Source organism: Rosa chinensis, chromosome 3 (assembly GCF_002994745.2).
Source record: "Rosa chinensis cultivar Old Blush chromosome 3, RchiOBHm-V2, whole genome shotgun sequence".
Taxonomy (NCBI): Eukaryota; Viridiplantae; Streptophyta; class Magnoliopsida; order Rosales; family Rosaceae; genus Rosa; species Rosa chinensis.
Genome location: NC_037090.1, coordinates 15,099,997 through 15,113,279, shown reverse-complemented (window position 1 = coordinate 15,113,279; position 13,283 = coordinate 15,099,997). Strand labels below are relative to the sequence as shown.

At 43.1% G+C, this 13,283-nt stretch overlaps 1 protein-coding gene across 1 annotated transcript; it reads right to left on the bottom strand.

Annotated features, from left to right (window-relative positions):
- Nucleotides 1–1,421: 1,421 nt before the first annotated feature.
- Nucleotides 1,422–3,978, bottom strand: LOC112193431 (syntaxin-71). The gene is made up of 9 exons (XM_024333577.2): nucleotides 3,638–3,978; nucleotides 3,332–3,457; nucleotides 2,887–3,052; nucleotides 2,682–2,767; nucleotides 2,487–2,555; nucleotides 2,359–2,403; nucleotides 2,202–2,264; nucleotides 2,025–2,101; nucleotides 1,422–1,760 (listed from the first exon to the last, which is right to left on the bottom strand). Exons 1-9 carry the CDS (start codon nucleotides 3,791–3,793, stop codon nucleotides 1,745–1,747), a joined length of 804 nt encoding a protein of 267 aa, XP_024189345.1. The 5' UTR covers nucleotides 3,794–3,978; the 3' UTR covers nucleotides 1,422–1,744.
- Between the last annotated feature and the right edge of the window lie 9,305 nt (nucleotides 3,979–13,283).

The window sequence follows — 13,283 nt, the reverse complement described above, 5'->3', positions numbered from 1 at the left end:
TTTAAATAAGAAAACCCTACAGAAATAGCTATCAGGCCGCAAGAGGAAGACATCCCCCTTCTCAGAACCCTATTGCCGCTGATTCCATATCCTAGCTGGAAGAGAAATAGCAGCCATAGCACCATCTTGCCTCTTTCAACACCGGTTGGGACACACATAGGGCTCAAGAACGCCCAAGAAACACCGAGTAACCTAGCAGTGTGTGTTTGCCGAAGCAATCGAGCCACACGCAATTGGGGAACGAATAAACCGCCAACGGGCGTTAGATCGTTTAGGGGTGGTGTAAAACGAAGCAAATCTGGAATCCATAGTGATCAATTCCATCCAAGAGGATATAGACTTATTAGCAATAAAACAACGAGCACAAAGAAATTACTAAATATAGAGCAACTAGGAAGAACAAACCACCGGCAAGGCCCATAAACAGATGCTCGGCCTAACCACCACACTTTCCGAGGCGCTGTGGCACACCAAACCGGTTGGCAGCGCACGCCGCCGACACCACGCCACTGCGCCATAGCCCAACATCGCTGTGCCGTAGTCCTGCACCGCCGCGCCGTAGCCCAACGCCGCACCACATCGCCGACCACCCTGGAACCCGGAAGAAAGGAACAGAGCCACCCCTGTATCGACCCTGCCATGAGAGCTAGCTCCCGTCCACCTCCCCGATCCCAGAACCAGTGGAGACGCCAGAACCCGCATCGAGCACCGATCCACCAATCCTGGGCCGCATCCCTGCCTAAAAGCCACGCCAGTAGCCTGAGCCATCATCCCTCCAGAACCGCCACTAGCCGGAGAAGAGGTGGGAAGGGAAAAATAAGATGCAAACAAAACAACAAAGGAACAGGGACTAGAAGCCCGAACAAGAGAGTGCTCCCCCGACTCTCAAGCCGGAGATCAGGATCCGATTGGATCTAGATCTCGGCAAGAGAGAAGGGGGAGGATGGTTGTAGATCTACTTTCTCTCTCTAGTTTCTAGAGAGAAGGCAGAGCACGATACGGTCTTGAAACCAACAGTTGAAAGGATTCAAATAACAAAGTGGTAGACAAGCAATGTAGTTCCTTGAATTGGTGGATTGCACAAAGTATTTCTACTCGCAGGAGCCTCAACAGATATCTAAAAAAGGGCAAACCAACAGTTGTGGTAGATCTTCCTGATGCTGAGATTGGAGAGGTTTGATTAAGATTTGCACCAGGACCCAGAGGATCTGTTTACAATGGCACTGGAAAGCAGCTTTGCAGAACAAGGATTTTGCTCTAAGGTACCAAGGAACGGGGCAAACTATGAACTTAAACAGGAAAACAATTGAATCCGATGGACAAAATTAACACTTGCAACTACTTCAATTCTGAACTATCTTAGCAAACTCGATGCGTGGGAGAGACAAGATTCAGTCAGGCATGAAACAATACAACAATTCCATTAGAAGATTCAAATAAGATTTAAATGAAGCTGTCATTCCAAACTATTAACAGGGTTAACAAAGGTTTTAAAAGAATTGAACTCATAAGTAATCAGAAAGAGTAGAAATAGACCGGACATAAGAGCACACAATAAGCTGCAGTAAAAGTTACATGACTCGTGTACTTGACAAACACAACATCCATTTCGCAATAGTATGAACCAAGACTCAAGCATGAAATGAACACAAAACACTATATAACAAACACCAAAGCGACAACTCCTCAACGTGCAAAACAGTGTCGAGCAACCATTAACTCCTGAACAGGTTGGATTGCCATCTTACTTCTTCAGTACACTGCAGAGAAGAGACACGGGATCAGAATAAAAAATACATTGGCAGAAAAAAGGGGACATGCAAATAAACAACTTCAACTATAGTGCATTGAAGCTTAAATACTGCAAGTCTAAACACATATAATCCAAGTCTGACATGTTTCAGTAAGACCAAGATATTTATTCAGCCCTCTTATCATACTACCAACTAAACTTTTACTTGTCCAGATAATTCTATCTCATCATTTATGCATGTATCACCCTTTTATCTTAGATATCGGCTTACTTGTACAAATAGGCAGCAATGCCCAAAATGATAATCAACAATACAATATCAATGCAGAAATTCCGGCTGGACCTCAGCTGTAACAAAGACAAAACTTGCATTAGATCCAGCTAGAAAAAGCAAACATAAATAAAAAATGTGAAAATGCTAAAAATTAACGATGTTGCAGTATATCACCTGGTTGACAGTGTCTTTCAGTCTAACATTAGTATTCTTAAGGTCAGAGGCTGCCTTGTCCACCTGTTGAGAAGGAAAAAGCATCATTTAGTAAAAAGCTTAGAGAATTATAACCAAGCATCATGAAGAAAGATAAGGAGAAGACAATGTTTCTGACCTTACTGTCAATCTCATCCATCAAAGGAACTTGCCGATCAAACTCCTATACATACCATATTATAAAATGGATTAACAAGTGTACATTAATTGCAACTGAACAAGCAGCAACACACAGAAACAACTAACCTCGTTCATATCACCAGCCATATTTTTCAAGGTATCCAAACCTTCTGAAATCACATCCAGACCTTGATCCTGTGAAAATGTCCAATACATCAGCCATACCCACAAATTGCACTATGTATCTTGTGAGAATGCAACTTTGTTTTTTTAACAAAAAACTCAGTTGTAAACAAACACAACACCATATAGATGAGTTACCTGCTTAATTCTCCGCATTTCATACTCATTCCTGAATTGACTGGACTCCTCAGATTGTTGGAAGAATTCATTATCAAACCGTCCATCTATAAGAATACAGGAATCGCATAGGTAAAGGTAACTCCAATGTGATCAAATATACAATTGCCCATATATTGTCATTGTAAAAGATCACCAAAAAATCTCAATAAAGGTAAAAAATTACCAGAAGAATCGAACTTGATTTCAGTACGGGAAGCTGAAGCTGTCCACCCTCCTCCAGTTTGTTTTGGCGCAGCCGGAGCCCCATCTGGTATATCTTGAATCCTATCTGGCAATGCATGAACCAAATCATTACGAGCAGCAAACTCTTCGGATGAAAGCCCTTTGACCTGTGAGCAAATAGTAGCATTTATAAACCCCACTGCACAAATCCTAAGCAATCAGGAATTCTATACTAAAGAGGCAAAATTGACAACTCAACTACACATGTTCTTCCACTTAAATTTACTAACGGGTACTAAGATACCGTATCCGAGTGCAATCATCTTTCAATTTTCAGTTTCGAGTAGAGTGTAGCACACTAAACATCAATTTCTCAAACAGTTTTATGAAATGCACAATTACGAAGAAGCAAAATAATAGAATTGAATCAAACAGTGGAGGCCAACCTTCTTCACAGCCAATCTCTGCAACTTGGGAACCTCTTCAAGCAATCGAGCCTTGGTCCGGCGAATCTCGGCATTCAGAGCAACTGCAGATGCCCTGCTCTTCTCTTTCGAAGCAAGCTCCGCTTTCTGCAGATCAAAATTACTCAAATTTCAGTCTCAATTTGAAAACTAGGACCAAATAACAACTAAATTTCTCTTTAATTTCATCCAACTACGCCCGGATCTGACATTATCGCCTTTCAACTTGACGAGCTTTCCCGAAAACAAAAACAGAGATGAGATTAAGAGAATTGAGAGAGAGTGAACCTGAAGAGCGGCTTCAATGTCGGACTCGACGGCGGAGTAGAGGCGAGCGAAGGCATCGGCGCCGGAGACGTTGGAGTCCTTCTGCTTGTCGATGTCGTATCGGTCGTACTTGTTGCAGATCGCCTCGACTCTCGTCAGAAGTTCGATGACGCTCATCTTCGTCCAACTCTACCTCGCCCTAGGTTTGAATTAAAGAAGTGAGATATAGGGAGGGAGAAGTTGGATTTTCTGGGTTTGGTTTGGTTTGGTTTTCTTCTTTTTTCAATGTTTTGTGTGTGTGGGTGGGTAACTAGAAAGGAAAGCGGTTTCAACTTTCAAAGAACCAACAGAGCAGCAACAGCCTGTGTGGAGCTTCAAATTAATTCGATATTGTTTCAGAGAAACTGAAGAGTGAATTGGTGAGTCTTCTTCTCATATTGAGGGGGTTTATATAGGGTTACAAAGTAGTGTAAATTTGCCCTACATACATTAGTATATTTGCTACACAATTTCTCTACCTCTCAATGTGCATTCCATACAAACCACACATTCTCCACTTCTTAAGTGCATACTCCATGATATAGACATTTTACCTATTTACTACAACACTCCCCCTTGGATATATCATGTCAGTAGTATTGTCTTGGAGGTGCGCTTCTAATTTGCCTCGTTAAAAACCTTGCCAAGTAATAAAACCCTGTGGGAAAAACAACCTTGGTCGAAGGAGAAAAAGAGCACAACGCGCGTTGAGTGTGGAGTTTGTTTCTGGATAACATGGTGCTTCTCTTGTTGCCTCATTAAAAACCTTGCCGAGTAACAAAAACCCAGTGGGATAAAAATAACCTCGGTCGAAAGGGAAAAAGAGCACAACACACCCTTCACGCTTTTGAGACGAACATGTAGACATCTCCCCCTGATGTCTGTGCCTCCCCCTGATGACAACGATCATGGGAGTTCAGATAATTTCCGCAAGCCAATTCTTGCCACATGTTTCTCGAACGTGGATTTGGGCAATGACTTAGTGAACAAGTCTGCCACATTGTCCTCAGATCGAACCTGGTTCACCTTGATCTTGAGGAGCTTCTGTTGTTGCTGATTGTAGAAGAATTTGGGCGATATGTGTTTGGTGTTGTCGCCTTTGATGTAACCTTGCTTCATTTGTTCAATGCAAGCAGCATTATCTTCATAAATGCTCGTAGGCTCATCTGTGGTAGACTTCAAACCACAATTGCTTCGAACATGCGTAACTATGGATCGAAGCCATATACATTCACGAACTGCTTCGTGAAGAGCAATAATCTCTGCATGATTTGAAGAGGTAGCGACTAGGGTCTGCTTTGTAGACCTCCAAGATATCGCGGTTTTTCCCATGGTGAAAACATAACCAGTTTGGGAGCGACCTTTGTGTGGGTCAGAGAGGTACCCAGCATCAGCAAAACCTTCCAAAACACTTATATCGTTTTGGGATGGGGAGAGGGAACGCAATCCACCATGTGTGGCGTTCCTGACACTTGATGGGTCCGAATCCATCTTCTTTCTGTAGGGATAGAACAAGCCCATATCTATCGTACTACTTAGGTATCGAAAGATATCTTTAACACCAGTCCAATGGCGTCGTGTTGGCGCAGAGCTATATCTAGCTAGCAAGTTCACAGCGAATGAGATGTCTGGTCTCGTGCATTGTGCTAAGTACAATAATGCACCTATTGCACTTAGGTAGGGCACTTCTGCCTCTAGCACTTCTTCATCGTCATCTTTTGGACGAAATGGATCCTTCTTTTGATCAAGACTACGGACGACCATTGGGGTGCTTGAAGGCTTAATTTTGTCAGTGTTGAAACGCCTAAGCATCTTTTGGGTATAAGCTGATTGATGAATCAGGATACCATCTCTACGGTGCTCAAGTTCTAAACCGAGGCAAAACCGTGTTTTCCCAAGATCTTTCATCTCAAACTCGGATTTCAAGTGTTCAGCGGTTTCCCTTAACTCTTTAAGGGTGCCAATTATGTTCATGTCATCGACATAAACCGCTACTATTGAAAATCCGGAACTTGTCCTTTTTATGAACACACATGGGCATAGTTCGTTATTGACATATCCCTTACCAATCAAGTAGTCACTTAGACGGTTATACCACATCCGTCCGGATTGTTTTAATCCATATAGTGAGCGTTTCAATCTAATTGCAAACGCGCTCCGTGGATTAGAGCCACTTGATTTGGGTAGTTGAATTCCATCTGGAATATTCATGTATATCTCTGTATCTAGATCCCCATATAGATATGCAGTAACCACATCCATAAGCTGCATGTTCAGTTTTTCGGAAACTACCAAACTGACAAGGTAGCGGAACGTAATAACGTCCATTACGGGAGAGTATGTCTCCTCGTAGTCGATTCCAGGGCGTTGTGAGAAGCCTTGCGCCACAAGACGAGCTTTGTATCTTACAATCTCGTTTTTCTCATTACGTTTTCTAACGAATACCCATTTGTGACCAACTGGTTTGGTGTTGGGTGGTATTGGTACAATTTTACCAAATACCTTTCTTTTCGTTAGAGAATCAAGTTCTGCCTGGATCGCATCTTTCCATTTTGGCCAATCAGCTCTACGTTGACATTCATCAACGGAGCGTGGTTCGATGTCATCGGTCTCAATAATCTCACGCGCCACTGAATACGCGAATACATCATCAATGATGATGGAGTTTCTTTCCCACGTCCCATGTACACTAGTGTAATTTACAGAGATCTCTATGTTCTCATGGATAGGTTCTGACACTGAGGCGTCCCCCAATGATGTCTCTTGGACATAACCATAATCCGGAACATTCTCATGGGACGGATTTTGAGTATCGATGATCAAAGGATTTATTTGTGCCTCATTCGCTCTTTTTCTAGGGCGAGTATCCTTCGAACCAATCGGTCTACCGCGCTTCCTTGCGGGACCTACAGCCATAGATGCCACATTATTGCCATGTTGAGCAATGGTGCCATCTCCTAGCGTTAAAGGAGTGGCGTTATGTCCATTATTCGGGACATCAATCCTTGCAGGCACGTTTGCAGCAGGTATGTGTGATCTCGTCACTTTAGCAATATCAGAAAACGCATCAGGCAGAGTGTCTGCTACGTTCTGGAGCTCGATTATTCTTCGCACTTCAAGTTCGGACTGTGCGGTATGGGGATCGAGATGAGACATAGTGGGGACAGACCACGACAATTCCTGTCGTTCCTGTTGAACATTTGTGTTCTTATCTCCCCCTAATGATGGGAAGACTGTCTCATCAAAGTGACAATCCGCAAATCTAGCGGTAAAGAGATCGCCTGTCAAGGGTTCAAGATAGCGGACGATAGTTGGAGATTCATATCCAACATAAATGCTTATTCGTCGTTGTGGACCCATCTTAGTACGCTGTGGCGGCGTAATAGGCACATAAATAGTACACCCAAAAATGCGTAAGTGCGAGATATTAGGCTCGTACCCAGTCACTAGCTGTAACGCAGAGTAAGATTGGGTTGCAGTGGGTCGTAGACGAATTAGCGTCGCTGCATGTAATATTGCATATCCCCAAGCAGAAACAGGGAGATTAGTGTGCATTACCAATGTCCGTGCTATCATTTGTAGTCGTTTGATAGCAGCTTCTGCGAGACCATTTTGGGTATGAACATGGGGAACTGGATGTTCTACATCAATCCCCAGTGACATGCAATAGTCATCGAATGTTTTCGATGTAAACTCCCCAGCATTATCAAGTCGAATTGACTTAATTGGATGGTCAGGGTAGTGAGCCCGTAGACGGATAATCTGGGCGAGGAGTTTAGCATAAGCAGCATTTCGAGTGGACAACAGCGCGACATGTGACCAGCGTGTCGACGCATCAACCAATACCATAAAGTATTTGAAAGGTCCGCATGATGGTTGAATTGGTCCACAGATATCCCCTTGGATTCTCTGTAAGAACGGAATGAGTATTTTAGGATCCTTTGCGTAGGACGGTCTCGGTCCTAATTTCCCGAAGGAACAGGCTTTGCAAAATGAGCGAGGGGCCTTAGAAGCAACCAATGAGGATTTTGGTTGGGCCTGAGCGTCTGTAGCGCTATTAGAAGCAAAATGTGTGACTACATCTCCTTCTATGGCATTGTAGCTATTTGGAGGAACAATCATGGCGTTATGCTCATGGTTGGTGTCATCACATGGGACTTGGCCAGCCTTATGGCGCCCCAAGACGGCTGCAGCACCAGATGCTGCAATTGTTGCGGTCTTGTTAAGTCCAGGAATCAATTCTCGATTCTTGCTTCTTCTCACTCTGAAGAATGGATGTCCGTGTAAAGTCTTTAGTATACGGAGCATCATATCACGACCAGGGTGCCCTAGTCGGTCATGCCAAAGCCAATATGTGTCAGAATCCAAGAGATCTTCTCTTATGACATTATTGGATTCAATTGGTCGAATTGTAGTGACATAAAGTCCACTAGATTGACACATAAGTTTCTCTAAGATGCGCTTTCGTCCGCAATCATTAGAGGTAATGCAAAGGAACTCTTTTCCGTTCTCAGTATGCGTTTCCGCATGGAATCCGTTGGCTCTTAAATCTTTAAAGCTCAATAAGGTTCGATTTGCCTTAGGAGCATAGAGAGCTTCAGTGACTTTAATCAAGGTGCCATTTGGCAATAGGAATTGGGCCATTCCATGTCCTTGAACTAAACCTGATGGCCCAGCCATCGTAGTCATAGTGGAATATGTAGGCAACATCTCCAAGAATAATTGCCTATGTCGTAGAATGGTGTGCGTAGTCGCACTATCAGCGAGACATTGTAGTTCATCCATTCCTTAAGAGAAAAGCTCGTAATTAAAAAAGGAGTCATAAAGGAAAGAACTCAACTTTTATTAATAAGCCAAACGGAATTACATCATCATTTATTTCATCAAAGAAAGCGTAATCCAATAAACTTAGTTAATGCAAAGCAATGGTAGTCGTCTAACTTCTTTCGGTAATTCCAATGCAAAGGTGACCAGGTGAGTAGAGAGATGTTGGTGGAGCAAAGGCTCGCTTAAGTACCAATTATCTCAAAACCTTCCTAGACATCACAATTACATTGAGTACGCCTACTTTTGAAGAAAGATTAATCCCATTGGCATCTACTATAGGATAATGTGGCGATTGCCTACATCTCTTGGAAAATGAAAAGACTTAATCAAAATCGCCAGTTTCTGGGTTTTGATTTTTGTCGTCTTCCACCCTTAGATCGAGATTGCCATCTTGATCTTCTTGTTCCATGTAATTTGCCTCCCTTGCTTCACGATACATTTTGTACGCGTTTGCAACATTCTGGGATGCTTTACATGCCCTTGCCCAATGTCCAGGTAGTCCACATCGGAGACAAGCATCATTATGGTCAGGTTCCCTTGATCGAGGTGCTTTAGGAGCACTTTGAAAACGGTTGTTTCCATTGGTGGTGTTACCACCATAACCGGAGGCTTGGCCTCGCTCTCTCTTCACACGTTTACCTCCACGGTTCCGTGCACGCCTATCTTGGCGGTTTCCTTCCTCTTTAGGGCGAGAATATGGACCTGAACGTCCATAATTATCCCTTCTTTTAGGGTTTCGCTCCTTGCGTCCTCCCTTGGAGGTGCGACTATAATTAGACTCCGGAATTGACTTGGTTCCCACGGGTCTAGAGTTATAGTTCTTCACAAGTATGTTGTCGTGCTTTTCAGCTACGTTCATGACACCAATTAGCTCATGAAATCTTGTGATGCGTCTAGCATTGATATCAATTCGATAGTTTTTAGCTATCATTAATGCAGAGACAGGGAAGGTAGAGAGAGTTTTCTCGATCAACATCGTATCAGTGATTTGATGTCCACAGAATTCCATCATAGACTTGATACGAAGTGCTTCCGAATTGTAGTCAAGAACTGTCTTGAAATCACAGAAGCGGAGGCTTTGCCATCTCTCTTCTAAGTCGGGAAGCAGGGAATCACGGACGTTGCCAAAACGCTGCTCGAGTTCTACCCATAGCTTTCTTGGGTCTTCCTCATTGAGGTACTCATTTTGGAGCGCGTCATTCATGTGCCTTGTCATGAGAATGATGGCTTTTGCTTCATTAGCCTCTCTCTTTGCTCTATTTGCTTCAAAAGCAAGAGCTTGTTGAGGAGTAAGCACGTCCTGACTCGGCTCTTGGATCGTACTCAGGATCCCATCAGCCTTAAGATGCTGGCGCATATCACGGATCCACCTGTGGTATCCTGCGCCTGTTGTCCCTAGTGGGTTGAAGCTCAACTTGTTCAGGTTACTCATCCTGAAGAACAACAAGAAAATAGGGTTAGTTTCGGAGCGAAAAAGGCTACCACGAAAAACTATAAACTTTCTGAGCGTAATCGCTTTCAAGAAATTAGGGATTTTCTGAGCGTAGTCGCTTCCAAGAAAATCTTGATTCCAAGAGGGGTTTTGGATTAAATCGAAACAATGATGTATGTGGTCGATTGTTTTCTTCTCAACAAATTCTAAGTTTGGAGGACTCTACAAGCTCCAAGCTTGGAGTGAGCACGAACCCCCACAGTTCGGCCTTTTTGGTCTCCCCTATGAAGAAGAAAGGGGGGTAGAATAAGGGATGTTGGAAGTCCCCGTGAAAAGAAGAGAAAAGTAATAAAAACTTCAAAAACGGGAACTTTTAGAAAAGTTTACCTTAAGAATTGACCGGAAAAAATGTCCGGAAAGTCGCCGGAAAAGTGTCCGAAAGTCGCCGGAAAAGTGTCCGAAAGTCGCCGGAAAAGTGTCCGAAAAGTCGCCGGAAAAGTGTCCGAAAGTCGCCGGAAAAGTGTCCGAAAGTCGCCGGAAAAGTGTCCGAAAAGTCGCCGGAAAAGTGTCCGGAAAGTCGCCGGAAAAGTGTCCGGAAAGTTGTCGGAAAAGTGGCCGGAAAAGTTGCCGGAAAAGTGGCCGGAAAATGGCTCGGCAGATCTGCCGGCAGGTGCTCGGCAGGTGCTCGGCAGGCTGTCGGCAGGTGCTCGGCAGGGGGCTCGGCAGCTGTCGGCAGGTGCTCGGCAGGAGGGCTCGGCAGCTGTCGGCAGGTGCTCGGCAGGGGGTCTGCAGGGCTCTCGGCAGCTGCTCGGCAGGTCTCGGCAGGTGGTGTGCAGGGGCCTCGGCAGGTGATGTGCAGGGCTCTCGGCAGGTGCTCGGCAGGTCTCGGCAGGTGGTGTGCAGGGGCCTCGGCAGCTGCTCGGCAGCGGTTCGGCAGCGGTTCAGGAATTCCAGAGGCCGGTTCAGGCTGTTTTTGGCCGGTTTTGGAGGTTCTGAGACCGGTTCTGAGCTTCTGGGATCAAGGGCTTTGATATGTGATAGGATTTGGGGGTTTCTTGTAAGGTTGGTAAAATGACCTAGTTTGGATCAAGAACTTTCACTACTCTAATCGATTTCGATTCTAATTCTAGAGCGATTTCGTGCTGATAACGTGTTTCAGAGAAACTGAAGAGTGAATTGGTGAGTCTTCTTCTCATATTGAGGGGGTTTATATAGGGTTACAAAGTAGTGTAAATTTGCCCTACATACATTAGTATATTTGCTACACAATTTCTCTACCTCTCAATGTGCATTCCATACAAACCACACATTCTCCACTTCTTAAGTGCATACTCCATGATATAGACATTTTACCTATTTACTACAACAGATATCTATTTTTTTTTTTTGTTTATTGGAAATAATTATTTCGTAAAAATGAAAAAAGAATCAAATGTATTTTCTTTTTGGTCAATGACCATCACCAATATGGTCCGTTCATAACTTCATAACATGAAAAATAAAAACTTTCTGTTTATTCCATTTTTAATTTTGTGAAAATATGTATTAAGAACTAAGCATGATTATAGTCGTGGAGAGGACATCCTAATCAACAAACAGGAACTGAGAACTTGAGATTAATCAAGTATGGTTAACAAGCAAATTTAAAGCATGACAAAGCACCTCATGTACTACTCCAATATATATATGTTCCCTCACCTCATTACGACAATAAAGCTCAATATAAGTTCCTAGCCCTTAAAAACCCTAACTATATCTCGTGTCAGTAGAAAAGAATACTTTGATTTAGGGTTTTCAATAATAATTCTATTCATCCCACAAAGGGGTATATATACAAGGATAAAAGGAGTAGTCTAACCCTAATAGGAAACAATCATTCCTATAATTACATGATAACCTAAATAAATAAGAATCATAATTACATAAGATTTACAGCTATTCTACACTCCCCCTCAAGTTGGTGCATAGATATCTATCATGCCCAACTTGTCAACTGAGCTGTCGAATTGCTTCCTGGACACTCCTTTAGTAAGAACATCAGCTAACTGCTCCTCTGAGTTTACAAATGGAAAACGAATAACCTTTCTGTCAAGATTTTCTTTAATAAAATGACGGTCAACCTCCACATGCTTTGTCCTATCATGCTGAACTGGATTATGTGCAATCTCAATTGCAGCTTTATTATCACAATGCAAATCCATAGGTTGTCTAAGCTTGTAACCTAGATCTTTCAGGACATTACGAATCCATAACATTTCACAGACTCCATGTGCCATACCTCGAAATTCAGCTTCTGCACTTGATCTGGCCACAACTTTCTGTTTCTTGCTACGCCAAGTGACAAGGTTCCCTCCTACAAAAGTGAAGTACCCAGATGTAGAACGCCTGTCAGTTTTATCACCAGCCCAATCTGCATCTGTGTATCCCTCAACTTCCAATTCATCATTTTTCTCAAACAGTAATCCTTTACCTAGCGCCATCTTCAAATACCTCAAAATCTGAATGTCACGCCCCTGATTTTTACAACAATAAAAATCGATATATATAATCCCATAATTATACATGCGTGAATATTCAGTCATCAATACAAATACCTGGAACATCTTTCCCTTAAAACAAGTACTTACTGATACACTGAATCATCCAAGATAACATACACTCGCTCCACAGAGTTATATATTACACAAATTTACGAATTAGATTGTCATCACAATAAAACGTAAATTGCTCCTCAGAGCTTACTGCATAGCGGAAGTCATATATTGGCAAAGCCAACAAAAATTGCTTCCTACCCGTTCTGCTGCCAACAAGCTCCTTCAGCTTCAGCCACGATTTTCCTGACCTGCAGGATTAGCCCCTACACCATTTACAATGGTGCACCGGGGTTGCCAAACAACAAACCCGGTAAGCTTCTTCAAGCTCGTATGAGTAACTCATGAACATCAATCAACAACTCACATCAATCTACTTAAGGAAACATGCAGCCATGAATCCTTCTGACATTCAATATCCTTTCCACAGAAAGGACAACATGAGTCACCGCTATGACCATGTCCTATTTGCTAACTTAACCATCAAGTAGCAATTCAAGTCTCATCTAGACAATTAAAGAAGAATGCCATCTGAACTCTCCTTTAAGCCGCGAACCTATGAGTCTCAAGCAACCTCGACTGTTACTCCCATAAGCTATCATGGCAGATAAACTAGAACTCTATTGAAATTGTAATCACTCGTCCTAACCAGGACGTGATTACCTATTTCCTACCTTGATCACCATCTGTGGTCTATCACCATCTGTGATCTGTCACCATCTGTGACATATGATTTCAGACTCCGTCTAGTCAGGAAATCCACATCAAAGTCGCCATC

Coding starts and splice junctions, on each gene's coding strand:
- LOC112193431 (XM_024333577.2), bottom strand. CDS start 3,793: ATGAGCGTCATCGAACTTCTGACGAGAGTCGAGGCGATCTGCAACAAG. Junction 2,404..2,486: donor TGGCTGGTGATATGAACGAG/GTTAGTTGTTTC, acceptor TGGTATGTATAG/GAGTTTGATCGGCAAGTTCC. Junction 2,265..2,358: donor TGGATGAGATTGACAGTAAG/GTCAGAAACATT, acceptor CCTTCTCAACAG/GTGGACAAGGCAGCCTCTGA.